The sequence below is a fragment of the Carya illinoinensis genome, chromosome 10, assembly GCF_018687715.1.
Source record: "Carya illinoinensis cultivar Pawnee chromosome 10, C.illinoinensisPawnee_v1, whole genome shotgun sequence".
Lineage (NCBI taxonomy): Eukaryota > Viridiplantae > Streptophyta > Magnoliopsida > Fagales > Juglandaceae > Carya > Carya illinoinensis.
In genome coordinates this window covers 6,084,844-6,098,746 of record NC_056761.1, presented here as the reverse complement: position 1 = coordinate 6,098,746, position 13,903 = coordinate 6,084,844, and the positions used below count along the sequence as shown (strand labels likewise).

Sequence of the window (13,903 nt, the reverse complement as noted above, 5' to 3'; positions counted from 1 at the left end):
GACCGGGGGCGGTCCGTCCCCGTCCCCCGCCCCTGCATGGGTTACAGCTTACGGGCCGGGGGGCCCCGCCCCGGCCCTGACGGTGCGGATGCCCCGCCCCGCACTGTGCGGGGACGGGGCGAACGGGGCGGGGCAGCGGGTAACGGGGCCCCGCTGCCCACCCCTACACCGCTTCGTCTTCACCTTCATTTTCTTATTATAATATATTATATTTTTTTTATCATTTTATTATATTTATAATATAATATATATAACAAATTAAATTTTTTTATAATATTTGTATTATTAATGTCAAATATATGTAATAGGTGCTAATTGTTAAATATATATAAAAATTTAATTTTAGGAAAAAAAAATTATAGTAATAAAAGAATTTATTATTATTTTGACTGAAAAATGCATAATTTAATTTAAAAATTGTTCTTAAATGGCAAAGATGACCTTCCAAACAGACGATTTTGCATTTGTATATAAAGAGACGATATTATTGAGGTTTGTAGTTCTCACTGAAATTAATGAAAGTTGTAATTACATGGATGCGCCTCGTTCGCTGGAAGGTTAACGCGTTTTTCAGTACATAGCAGACCAAGATATTGTAACTTTGTAAGGGAAAAATATCTCCTCTAATTGACCTTGATTCGTGATCCATTTATTATAAATAAGATGTTTGACAAGGTTTCTGATAAACTACCAACCTCCTAACTCCTAAACAGTACCAGACTCCCCACCCAGACGGACGACGAACCCCCAAATACAAGATCGCCAAAATGTCTGTAGTACTGTTCTTTCTTCTCATCTTCTCCATTGATGGAGCTGAAGCCCAAACCAAAGTTACTGGTATCGGTATACTCATTGATTCTAATACCCGTATTGGGAAAGAAGAGAGTAGCCATGGAAATTGCAGCTCAAAACTACAACAACCATTCAAACACTCACAAAGTCACTCTTCATGTATTGGACTCCCTTAGAGTCACTAACTCTGCCTGTAAGTACATCGTCTCTGTTCTCTTTCACCCATTTTGTTAACATAATATTAATGCTACTAAGATATTCCGTCGGCGCTCATGTAATGAAAGATAATAAAGCAAAACAGAGTTCGAAAACTAAACCAAACCATTTATTGAAATCTTGCTTTTTTATTAAAAACAAAAGTAAGGAATTCAAGTCTTTTGCCATTAACAAAACCCACAAACTAGTGCAATAAATTCTCTATGGCTCGTACATTTCAGAATACGCAGGTCTAATTCTACAGCAAATAATCAAAAGGCAAGAATTTTTATTTTATTTTCTTAATTCTTATTATTTTCTTAAGCATCCTTGCCTCTTGATTTTTTTTTTTCTATAAGAATTAAGATCTTTCGTATAATAGCACGTCCCTTATTGTTAGAGTGAGTTTCTAAGATTGATGGGAGTTAGAACTTAGATTACGAGTCACAAACACTCTGTTCTCGATTACCGGCTTATTTTGCTATAAGTAATATCTAAATGTTGGTTGCAGCGGAGAAGATGATTAGGAAGAAAAGGATAAAAGTGATGATTGGCATGCACACGTGGTCAGAAGCAGCTCTTGTAGCCGATGTTGCGCGGCAAGCTCGTGTTCCGATCATTTCGTTCGCTGCACCAGCCATCAACCCACCTCTAATGCTAGTTCGTTGGCCTTTCTTGATACAAATGGCTAAAAATGGTTCTCAACAGATCAAATGCATTGCAGATATTGTTCGTGCGTACAATGGGCGAAGGGTCATTGCAATTTCTGAAGATGGAGCTTATGGCACTGACAATGGCATGTTTGCACTTTTGTCCGGTGCTCTACAAACTGTTGGTTCGGAGATTGAGTACCATTCGGTTCTCCCACCAATTTCTTCTGTGTCTGATCCGGAAAGGGTTGTCCAAGAAGAGCTTATTATGCTAATGAAAAAAAAATCTCGTGTTTTTGTCGTCCTTCATTCATCACTAGAGATGGCAACTTATTTGTTCAGGGAAGCTAAGCAGATGGGACTAGTTGGGAGAGACTCGATTTGGATCATTTCAGACAGCATTATGAGTCTGCTGGACTCTGTCAACAACTCCGTTATTTCATCTATGGAAGGCGCGTTGGGAATCAAGACGTACGACTCCGAGAATGTTGGCAATTCTGAGTATCAAGATTTTTATGCCCAGTTCCGGAAAATATTCAGAACTGAATATCCAGAGGAAGATAACTCCGGCCCTGGAATCTATGCTCTACGAGCATATGATAGCATTAGGCTTGTCACAAAAGCGATAGAGAGAATGGCTAATAACACAAGAAGTAGTCCAAAGATGTTGTTAGACAATATGTTATCAAGCAATTTCTCTGGTCTAAGTGGCAGAATACATTTTGAAGCAGGGCAACTCTCTGAAAGCCCTGTATTTCGGATTGTAAGCGTGGTTGGGAAGAGATACAAAGAAATAGACCACTGGACACCAGATTTCGGCTTCTCGATTAGCACTTTTGTTGATAAATGTGAAGAGAAAATTTTCCATGGTAGCTTTTTTTATACGGCAAAGTCTTTGTTCATTGCTGAACGGAATCAAACAGGTTGGGAAATGCCTACTGATTCAAAGCCATTGAAAATCAGAGTTCCAGATGGAACAACGTTTGAGACATTTGTGAAGGTTAAGTACGGGGAAAAACCGAATGAAAACAAATATGATGGCTTTTGCATTCATGTTTTCAACAAGGCGCGAGACCTATTAGAATATCATCTACCTTATGAATTTGAGTCGTCTAGGGGCACGGGCACGGGCACGAACACCTACGATGATATGCTTCATCTTGTTCATAATAAGGTAGCAACTTTTTCCCCGCCATTTATTATGTAGAAGTCATTTCTTAATGAACGTTTCTGGTGTCTAATTGAAGTCTATAACCTAATAGGGCTGGTTTGATTCCACAAAACCAAACTATTTCATCTCATCTCAAACAATCATTATAATTTTTCAAATTTTTCCATAATATATAATAAATAATTCAATTTTTTTAAATTCAAAAACAAAATTAACATTAAAAAATTATATTATAATAATATTTTATTCAACTTTCAACAAAATATCTCATCTCATCTAAATTATGTAACCAAACAATGCAGTGTTAGGTTATGCTGTCCATTAAGCACACTATAGAAGAGTTCTTTGATAAAAATTAGTATCCAGTATATTTACTGTAAATGAAATTGATTTGGTACTTTTCAGATGTTTATACTGTAAAAAGACTCGTCAAATTGTCATTATAAACAACATTAACTTCTCTTTCTTAAGTAATGTTCAATGTCATTCAACACGAGTTCAGTCCCTTTCAGAGAGACAGATCTTTTGGAAGAGTAGTGAATCAATGATCAGGAACAACAAAGCCCCTAGGAAAAGAGGTGAATCTTTGACTAGAACTAATGTGACTAGCTGGTACTATTAACCTTTTTTTGTTCTCATTTACCGGGGTACAAGTATATGTTCTGGCTTCTGATAAGGATTTTCTGCATGTCATCCGGGTCGGACACCATAAAAGACTTATGATGCTGCCGTTGGCGACTTCACCATACTATCTGACAGACTGCAGTACGTTGATTTTACTGTTCCATATACTGAGTCAAGTTTGGTAATGGTAGTTCCAGCAAAATCTGAGAGGTTAGAATTTATGTTTATAGAGCCTTTCACGTCGGGATTGTGGGTAGTCACTGGTGCCATTTTGATGTACACAATGTTCACAGTTTGGTTCCTGGAGCACCAATCCAATCCAGAATTTAGTGGCCCATGGAAGAATCAAATCAGTACTGCACTTTGGTTTACCTTCTCTTCTCTGTTCTTTGCTCATAGTAAGTATCAATTTCAGTACACAGCCAAAACTATTCTATTATGTTCAGCACAAGCCTGCCTAACTATTGCAAGACAGTCTCAGAGAGTTTCCAGTATGGCATTACTGGCTTCTTTCCTTGTATCATTGACTAGAACTCTGTTTCCAAAATGTTCAGAATGGTCAAAATTGATAAGAACGCTTCTGAAGGAAAACATTGATTTACTAAGGAGAGGAAATTAAGTTCTATCTAATGCCACATGGTTTCATGTTGCAGGGGAGAAAATCAACAGAAACGACACACGTTTGGTGATTCTGGTGTGGCTCTTTGTAGTGATGATCCTAACCTCGAGCTACACTGCCAGTTTCTCTTCAATGCTCACCGTGCAACAACTACAGCCAAATGTTGCAGACATTGAGTGGTTGAAGAATCACAACTTGAAAGTCGGTTGTCAGGATAGGTTTATACGCGAATATGTGAAGAATGTGCTGAACTTCAAGTCAGAGAATATCGTGAACGTAAGCCATGATTATATATACCTTAAGGAATTCAAGAGCAAAAATATAGCTGCGGCCTTTCTCGAACTCCCTTATGCGAAAGTCTTCCTCAATAAGTACTGCAACGAATTCACCGGCACCATGGCTAGCAACAAATATGGAGGATTCGGCTTTGTGAGTAACTCCTGACATTCATTACACCGAACCTTATGAATTTCATTACTTCCGAGTTGATCATCATAAAAATTTTCTAGCGAAGAAAATCCCCCATCCCCACCCCCAAAAAGAATACTTGCATAAATTAAAACGCACATAATGCAGAAAAAAAATTTTGTCCACCATGCAAAATGATTTTCCATGCCATGCATGTCTTCACTTATTGCATTCATCATTTTGTACATAGAATGCAACTCTGATTGTTAGAACAGAAGATATTCTAGGATACCATTCTCAAGAACAAGAAACAATTAAGGAATCTTTGGACGCCAAAATTAATTTCAACTACCCTGCCAACAAGTATTGGAAAAACAACTCCTGAAACTTTTATCTTCCTTTTGGAATCTTGTTAGAAAGTTAACATCCGTTTCATCTACTTTGAGAACACCTAAGGAAAATCTTTTCGGGCTCCCCACTCAGGCTTTCCAGAAAGGGTCGCCAATTGCTATGGATTTTTCGAAAGCCATTCTACAGTTATCGGAGAATGGAGATTTGAAGTCACTGGAAGATGAATGGCTGACTCCCTCACATGAGTGCTTAACCAACATAACTTCCAACAGACCTAATAGCTTGAGCATCAAGAGCTTTGGGTTCCTGTATTTATTATCCTTTTTCACTTCTACCATTTGTCTTCTACTTTCATTAATTCGTTGGGGAGATCCAACGAATCAGGGAAGCCCTCCAACTCCGGCAGACATATTGTTGCGCCTAAAGCCGCCCAGAAATCACACCCACAATAGATAGAGACAATATTTAAGTGGTTCGGCAATTTGCCTACGTCCACTGAGCGGAAACACTATATTCAAAACAACTCTATCTTAAATGGCACACTACACACACTCTCTTGCTTCTCTCTCTCAATGGGATGAATTTCCCTTCATATGACCTCTCCTATTTATAGGAGAAGCTCAACCCTTCTCCCTCCACATATGTGCTGGAATGCACAAGCTAGACACTCAATTAAAGCACTTAGTGAGGAATATCATCATGTGAATTGGACACCACCAACACATGGGCACACATAGTGGATGGCACACATGGGGTGGGTGGATGGCACACATGGGGTGGTCCCTCAACAATCACCCCCTCCACCCAAGTGTGCCACATTAGGATACTGCATTTTGTATCCTTCCAATGATTTCATCCCTTTATCGAAATGTTCGCTTGCCATGAGAGATCTCCGCTACCAAATGCGCCCTAAGGCGCCAATGCACCCGTGGGTGCTCAGCAGTATGAGATATTAATCAAGTCCAAACAGTGTTGGAACTTGATCTCGGTGACGACCTTTGTCAACATATCTGCTGGATTATCTTCAGTGCCAATCTTCTGAAGTAGAATGTCCCCTTCTTCCAATATCTCACGTACGAAGTGGAAACGGACATCTATATGCTTTGTTCGAGAGTGATATACTTGATTCTTGGCCAGATGAATTGCACTCTGACTGTCACAGTAAACGGTAACCTCTTGCTGCTTAAAGCCCAAGTCTGTTACCAATCCCTGTAACCAAATGGCTTCTTTCACGGCTTCTGTTACAGCCATGTATTCAGCCTCAGTTGATGATAGTGCAATTGTTGACTGCAAAGTTGATCGCCAACTAACTGGTCCTCCAGCCATAGTGAACACATATCCAGTTGTCGATCGGCGTTTATCAAGATCACCTGCATAGTCTGAGTCAACATACCCAGTTACTAGACTATCTCCACCCTTCTCGAACTTCAAACCAATATCTACGGTTCCTAAAATGTACCGTAGAATCCACTTAGCTGCATGCCAATGAGTCTTTCCAGGATTATGCATATAGCGGCTAATTAAGCTAACGGCCTGGGAGATATCAGGTTGTGTACACACCATGGCATACATTAAGCTTCCTACAACACTTGCATATGGGACATTTCTCATGTAGTCCCGCTCTTCATCAGTTTTAGGAGACTGCAATGCACTGAGCTTGAAATATGGGGCCATTGGAGTACTCACCGGCTTCGTCTTTGAGTCGATGTTGAAGCGTTGCAGTATTCTCTTCAGATACTGCTTCTGAGTAAGGTGAACTGTACCTTTCACCCTATCTCTGCTGATCTCCATCCCCAGTATTCTTCGATCTTCTCCCAGATCTTTCATGTCAAACTCACGACTTAACTGAGTTTTTAAGCGATCTATCTCCCCCTTGCTTTTACATGCAATTAACATATCATCTACATATAAAAGCAAATAAATGAAAGATCCATCTGCAAGTTTTCTGAAATATACACAATGATCGTATTGGCAACGAGTGTATTTCAGATCCATCATAAAGCGGTCAAACCGCTTATACCATTGCCGAGGTGACTGCTTCAAACCATAGAGAGACTTCTTCAGACTGCATACCCAGTTTTCTTTGCCAGCTTCTTTGAATCCTTCTGGTTGAGACAGATAAATCTCCTCTTCCAGATCACCATGCAAGAAAGCTGTCTTTACATCAAGCTGTGCTAACTCCAGATCATATTGTGCAACCAAAGCTAGCAATATTCGAATGGATGAATGCTTCACAACAGGAGAGAATACTTCACTGTAGTCAATTCCCTCTGTCTGAGCGTAGCCCTTGGCTACCAACCTAGCTTTGTATCGCACTCCATTCTTAGCAGCTTGATCATCTTTCTGATTGAAGATCCACTTACAGCCAATTGTCTTCTTTCCTTTTGGAAGCGGCACAAGCTCCCAAGTCTGGTTCTGGTGAAGAGACTGCATCTCTTCCTTCATTGCCTTTGTCCATTCAACTTGTTCACTGGACTGTATGGCTTCTCTGTAAGTGGTTGGGATCTCACCCCCTTCAGCTGGTAATGCATATGTCACATAGTCTGCATAACGTGACGGTACACATTTCTCTCTTCTCGGTCTGTTGGTTGCTATTGATTCAGGTTGTATTGGAGGTACTGTGACTGGACTATCAACCTCATCTTGTTCGTGCTCTCCATTTGTTTCTCCTGAATCCTTTTGAGTGGAAAACTCCACCTTTTGCGAATCACCAGGTGTTTCGCTATCATGGCTGCATTCACTGGAATCTCTATGCTTATGTGACTTAAGCATCTCAGATTCGTTGAAAGTAACATCTCTACTAATGATCACCTTTTTAGACTCTATGCACCAGAGTCTATACCCTTTTACTCCAGTACTAAAGCCCAAGAATTTTGCTTTCTTGGTTCTAGGATCAAGCTTACTCTCTTTAGCGTGATAGTAAGCAGGACATCCGAAAATGTGTAAAGAGTTATAATCAGTAGCATGTGTACCTCTCCACATTTCAGTGGGTGTCTTCCCGTCATTGGCAGATGCGGGTAGTCGGTTGATGAGGTGGCAGGCATATGTCACAGCTTCAGCCCAAAATTGTTTACTGAATCCAGCATCCAGCAACATACATCGTACTTTCTCTAGTAAAGTACGATTCATTCGTTCTGCCACACCATTCTGCTGCGGTGTACCTCGTACTGTGAAGTGTCTGACAATTCCCTCTCTCCGGCATACTTCCATGAAGGGATCTGAAGTGTATTCACCTCCATTATCAGATCTGAGCCGCTTGATCTTTCTGCCGGTCTGAGTCTCAACCATTTTCTTCCAATCAAGGAAGATTTTCAGCACTTCATCCTTATTCTTCATCGTATACACTCACACACGACGAGAATAATCATCTACAAAAGTTACAAACCAATGTTTACCTCCCAAAGATGCATTTTGGGTAGGTCCCCAAACATCGGAGTGCACATAGTCAAGTATTCCCTGTGTATTGTGTACTGCGGTTCCAAACTTGATCCGCCTCTGCTTCCCCAATACACAGTACTCACAGAAAGACAGTTTACCAGTCTTGGCACCTTTGAGTAAACCTTGCTTCACCAGTGTTTGCAAAGCTTTTTCTCCTGCGTGTCCCATACGCATATGCCACAGACTGGAGGTGTCATCATCAGTCTCATCTAGCTTCTCACAGCCTGTGGAAGCTCTTCCAGCAACAGTACTTCCTTGCAAGAAGTACAAGTTTCCTCGCCTCAAACCCTTCATAGCCACCTGAACTCCCATTAGTACTTTGAGAGTTCCGTCTTCAATGGTGATTCTGAATCCCTTTGAATCCAGAGCTCCCAGTGAGATGAGATTCTTCCGCAAGTCCGGAATGTACCGAACTTCTGTCAGAGTCTTGACGCTACCATCGTGCAGCTTTAGCCGAATGCTACCTATTCCCTGAGTCTTATAGGCACTGTCATTGCCCATAAGTACTGTTCCACCTTCACTCTTTTTGAAGTCAGTAAACCAGTCCCGATTGGGACACATGTGATAGGTACATCCGGAATCCATAATCCATTCATCGGAATGACAAATGGATGATGAACTTATCAAGGAAAAATCTGAATCATCATCTCTGTCCATGACATTGGCTGTGGTGGGTTGATTCTGCTGTTGTCCCTTCAGCTTGGGACAATCCTTCTTCCAGTGTCCTTTGTTGTGACAAAAGGAACACTCGTCTCTGGCGAGATTTCTTCCAACTGATGGACCACGTGATGTGGCTCGGGTTTTCGATTGAAAACCTTTCTTCTTTCCGGGATACCTTGACTGTGGTCTCCCTCTTGCTGTTAGCGCTTCACTTGATGTATCTTGTTGTACCTATTTATCTTTTCTCCGGTACTCATTGCTAATTAAAGAGCTAGATACATCTTCAAAACTAATCTTTTCCTTCTCATACAATAGAGTAGTAATCAAATGCTCATATGTATCAGGCAAGGAATTTAGCAAAAGTAAAGCTTTATCTTCATCTTCGATTTTAACATCTAAATTTAACAAATCAGCAAGAATTTGGTTGTAACTATTTAGATGTTCAGTCATTGAAATACCTTCACGAAATTGGAATCTGAAGAGCTTCTTCTTCAAGTGCAAACGGCTCTCAATGCTCTTCTTCATGAACTTATCCTCCAATTTCTGCCAAAGTACCCTAGCATCTGTCTCTCTCATGACAAAATACTTTTGTTCTTTGGTAAGGCATAACCGGATTGTACTACAAGCTTGAGTATTAAGCTTCTTCCAACCCTGATCAGTCATATCGTCTGGCTTTCCTTCCAACGCAATATCCAACTCTTGTTGGATCAAAACGTCCATGACTTCACACTGCCACATGTCGAAGTTGCTTGTTCCATCGAACTTCTCAACTTCAAACTTGGCATTTGACACGGTGGACCGACGTCCAGAGCTACTGGCATTTTCAGAGCCCCTATCTCTTCCAGATCTTTCCATTTGAATTTAGAAACTTTAGACACAAAATTTCAAAATTCTAACCGTACGGATGAGTCCGGAATGATCCAAATAGTTGGAAAGCACTATTTGATCGTTGAAATCGGACTCCGGATGGCTTAGATCAAGCCCAAAATGGATCTGAAAAACGGACGGTTCTGATCTGTCTGGCGCGTGAGATGCACGCTCTAACTTCTAGAGGCGCGTGCGGGCTCCTCCGGTGTTCGTTTTCGATGCCGTTTGCGGCAACGGATCCGTCTTGACGAGAGGAACGTTGTGGTGTGATCAAAAGTTGATTCCGATCAACTGCAATTTTCTGGGTAGCACGAACCGAAGCTCTGATGAATTTTTACGGTAGAAATGAATAGTACCACACTAAGTCAGTTCCCAGGAAAGATTGGAGGGTCACAATGGACACGCTTAAAATTTCCAATCTCCTAGACAGAACCTCCTTAGACTGTACGTATCCACACTACCACAAAAATCCACCCCTAAAAAAAAAGAGCCTAATTGGCTCTGATACCAATTGTTGCGCCTAAAGCCGCCCAGAAATCACACCCACAATAGATAGAGACAATATTTAAGTGGTTCGGCAATTTGCCTACGTCCACTGAGCGGAAACACTATATTCAAAACAACTCTATCTCAAATGGCACACTACACACACTCTCTTGCTTCTCTCTCTCAATGGGATGAATTTCCCTTCATATGACCTCTCCTATTTATAGGAGAAGCTCAACCCTTCTCCCTCCACATATGTGCTGGAATGCACAAGCTAGACACTCAATTAAAGCACTTAGTGAGGAATATCATCATGTGAATTGGACACCACCAACACATGGGCACACATAGTGGATGGCACACATGGGGTGGGTGGATGGCACACATGGGGTGGTCCCTCAACACATATCGTCCACAAATGAAGGCATATCAGATGCCAATGAATCCCCTTCGAGGTTGGACTTCATCAGCAATTCCAACAGTCCAGAGAACCATCCTCCCTCGCCTGCTAGCATAAACTGAAAAGCTGGTTACTCCAAATTATTTCAAGAAGAATAATCAATATATACTTAGTATATCTCAGAATATCTGTGAATACAAGCACCACGCAAGCGTATATACTATGCTTATATCTAGGCATTACCCAACATATTTTGTATAAAAATATCTTCTGAAATACTAGTGATAGACTGCTGTTTGGCTGATCCTGGAAATGATCCTGCAAGCCTTTGTCTGGTTTACCTGCAATATTGAAAACAATCAATGTTTTATGTTTATATAAATCTTCATATAATTCTGTGGTTCCGTCAATTTTCATATAAATCTTCATGTTTTACTTATCAAAAAAATAATACTGTAAAAAGAAACTTCCATTCACAACTTGGATATTAGAGGACACAGGGACGGTCTTGGACCGGGGTCCAATCCCATAACCAGGACCATTTGCTTCCTACAAAACTTGTACTCAGATGAAAACACTGATAAATGGATGCTTCCCATTGACTCTTATTTACACTCATCAGAACAATATATAGTAGCTTTTTCAAGCTCTCCGTCAGCCAAGCATGATTATACATACTCGGTCTACAAAGTGTCAAGACATATGAAATTGTTCCTCTAACTGCATGTAAACTGCGCTTAAAATACAGAAGCAGGCTTACACAGAATAACAACAGGGAGGCACAGATTTCTGAATCAATCCCTGCTGCTGCTTTGATCAGTTATATTAGAAATGATTAACCAACTCATGACACAAAATCCACTAGACAAGCTAAAGATGAATACCATTCATAGTCCCATGCTCCTTCGGTAGACATTGGTGCAGGGGATTCATGTGAGCGAGCGTGTATAGCTTTCGCACGTCGGGGAAGCTGGAACAAAAACTATTTTATTGTGTAAAAACAAAAAGGAGAATTTTACGAAAACTAAAAGAATACCAATTGTAAATAAATAAATAAAACTAGTAATTTAAAGGTTATATAGTGTATAAATACGGTTAGAAGTGTTAGATTGCTTTGACTTTTGTGATATTTAGACCAGATTTAGAAGTTTGGGGTTTTGTGACTTTGATTCAATTTTATATTTTTAAACCGAACCTAGCTCTGTAATACCAGGAAGTGGATGGTGTTGGAGTATTTTGGCAGTATGATTATAGGTCGACCACAATTTTTTGTGGGATTGTCGAAATTTATTGGGTTGTAAGTATTTAGAAGTACTATATATAGTTAAATATGAGGTAGTTTCATAATACAAATGCACGGTTCACCTACTCTATTACATTGTACCATATCATTACGATGATATAGTTGATAGGACGTGAGAATGTACTACGTCTTCCATATTTCAATATCACCTAATAACTAATCTTATTTAAAATTAACTACATTGCCTGATTATGAGGATTAATAAACTTTTCTTACTTATTAAAAAAAATAACTATATTGCAATTACATGTAGAGAAGTGTTAATGACCAACAACATAATTACCATCTAAATAATTAAAACCCATAACTCCAAATCATATTTTAGCACATTGACACAAACTAAACAGCCACATAATAATTAATTCCGAACAGCCCACACTTCAACCCAAACTACCATATACCAACTTCAATACTAATCTAGACATCCATCAACCAACTTCAAACTCAAATAATTGAAATATCAACACCAATACAGCAGCCAATATCTCAAAACAACCACCAACTCAACCAAAATAAGCAATACACCGATAAACCTTTTATCGATTCACAACTCTACAAAATGAAATGTCCAAAACTTCTTAAATTTTAATCCGCACCCATCGAAATTTACTACTGTTTATTCCCAAACAAAATCCAGTCCAGCAATATTCAATCATCTTGCACCCGTACTCAGTGAAAAGCAAAGGTTTGCTACAGCATATACCGCACGTAAAAATTTATTCAATAGAGTTTATACTAAAACATGGAATTCATCAAGGAAAGGAAAAATAAAAATAAAAAACTATAAAAAAAAATAAAACAAAGCTTACTAATGAGAGGGTCACGGCAGTCCCAAAAGTTAATACTTTGAGATTTGAGGATTTAGACTTTACAGTACCTAAGAAATGATTTTCGATACTATGAGAAAGAGATTAAAAAAAAAATCGCATGGACGTGAAAATCATAGCATTTTTACACACTTTTCAATAGTCTAAAACTGAAACTTGCAACACCCAAAAAATTCACCAAGAAAAAAAAAATCTACAAATGATGAGAAAGCACGAATTTCTCATCTAGAATCAAGATTACTCTGAAAAATTTTCATAGGAGAGTGAAACCGTGGGGTATCTGAAACCAAAAGAAAGAGGTAGCAAGAGAAGAGTGAAACTAGGAGGAGGAAATAGTGCTTACCTTGATCAGTTCAGCAACCCATGCAAGAAAATCACCAGAAATTTCAGCACTAATTCCACCAGAAAAAATCAAAGAGTGCGAGAAGTGAAGCGAGAGAGTAGATGAGAGGGAAAGTCTTCTGGGAGAAACCAAAATCCAGATGTGAGATAAGGGTAATAGGTTTCCGGGGAAAAAAGTTTACAGAAGATAAAAAAAAAAAAAAACTGAATGGAAAGAGAGAGAGAGAGAGAGTTAACTGTCGGGTGGAGAAAACAAAATGAACAGAAAAGAAGCTTACCAACAAACGACACCGTGTGATGGGTTTAGCATGGAACTGGGCTGGGCCTGGGCTTGTGCAGCGGGCTTGGGTCTTACAGAGCGAGACACAAAATCAAGAGAGATGGAGAGGACTTACCAAGGTGGGGTGCGACGTAGACGAAGAGAGAAAGATGGAGATATGGGTGGAAAGGGAGCCTATCGGCGTGGCATGGCGTGGCGAGGTGCAAACAGAAAACCAGTAGGCTAGACCGGCGTGAAGGCGCAACATGGAGAGGACGAACCGCTTGAGGGCAACGATAATTACAAAGAGGGAGATGTGAGACTCGGGAAACTGGAGTTTGGGTGAAAGGAAAATAAAACCTTTGTTAAAACGGTAAGTTTAGCAACATGACTATGGTTTTAAGAACCAAGAGAGAAAAACGACATCATTTTCTCCTTTTCTTAAAAGAAAAAGTTTGGAAAACATGATTGCCTCATTCGTACGCGGGGGGCTTGAATGTGGGTTAGAAGG

The 13,903-nt window shown here is 39.9% G+C and overlaps 1 protein-coding gene and 2 long non-coding RNA genes across 5 annotated transcripts; 1 reads left to right on the top strand and 2 right to left on the bottom strand.

Annotated features, from left to right (window-relative positions):
• The first annotated feature begins 572 nt into the window (after nucleotides 1-572).
• Nucleotides 573-11,079, top strand: LOC122280052 (glutamate receptor 2.6-like). Its single transcript, XM_043091003.1, has 6 exons — nucleotides 573-985; nucleotides 1,499-2,811; nucleotides 3,524-3,830; nucleotides 4,086-4,480; nucleotides 4,943-5,218; nucleotides 10,667-11,079. Exons 1-6 carry the CDS (start codon nucleotides 808-810, stop codon nucleotides 10,781-10,783), a joined length of 2,586 nt encoding a protein of 861 aa, XP_042946937.1. The 5' UTR covers nucleotides 573-807; the 3' UTR covers nucleotides 10,784-11,079.
• Nucleotides 3,918-4,491, bottom strand: LOC122280054. Its single transcript, XR_006229719.1, has 2 exons — nucleotides 4,349-4,491; nucleotides 3,918-4,201 (listed from the first exon to the last, which is right to left on the bottom strand). It is a non-coding gene; the product is annotated as an uncharacterized LOC122280054 (long non-coding RNA).
• Nucleotides 10,665-13,903, bottom strand: LOC122280053. 3 transcript variants are annotated; one of them, XR_006229716.1, is made up of 4 exons: nucleotides 13,135-13,382; nucleotides 11,546-11,631; nucleotides 10,905-11,002; nucleotides 10,665-10,766 (listed from the first exon to the last, which is right to left on the bottom strand). It is a non-coding gene; the product is annotated as an uncharacterized LOC122280053 (long non-coding RNA). The 3 variants fall into 3 exon arrangements; XR_006229718.1 differs by lacking the exon at nucleotides 10,665-10,766 and adding an exon at nucleotides 13,412-13,903 and having other exon boundaries at nucleotides 10,865-11,002; nucleotides 13,135-13,252; XR_006229717.1 differs by lacking the exon at nucleotides 10,665-10,766 and having other exon boundaries at nucleotides 10,865-11,002; nucleotides 11,546-11,643; nucleotides 13,135-13,384.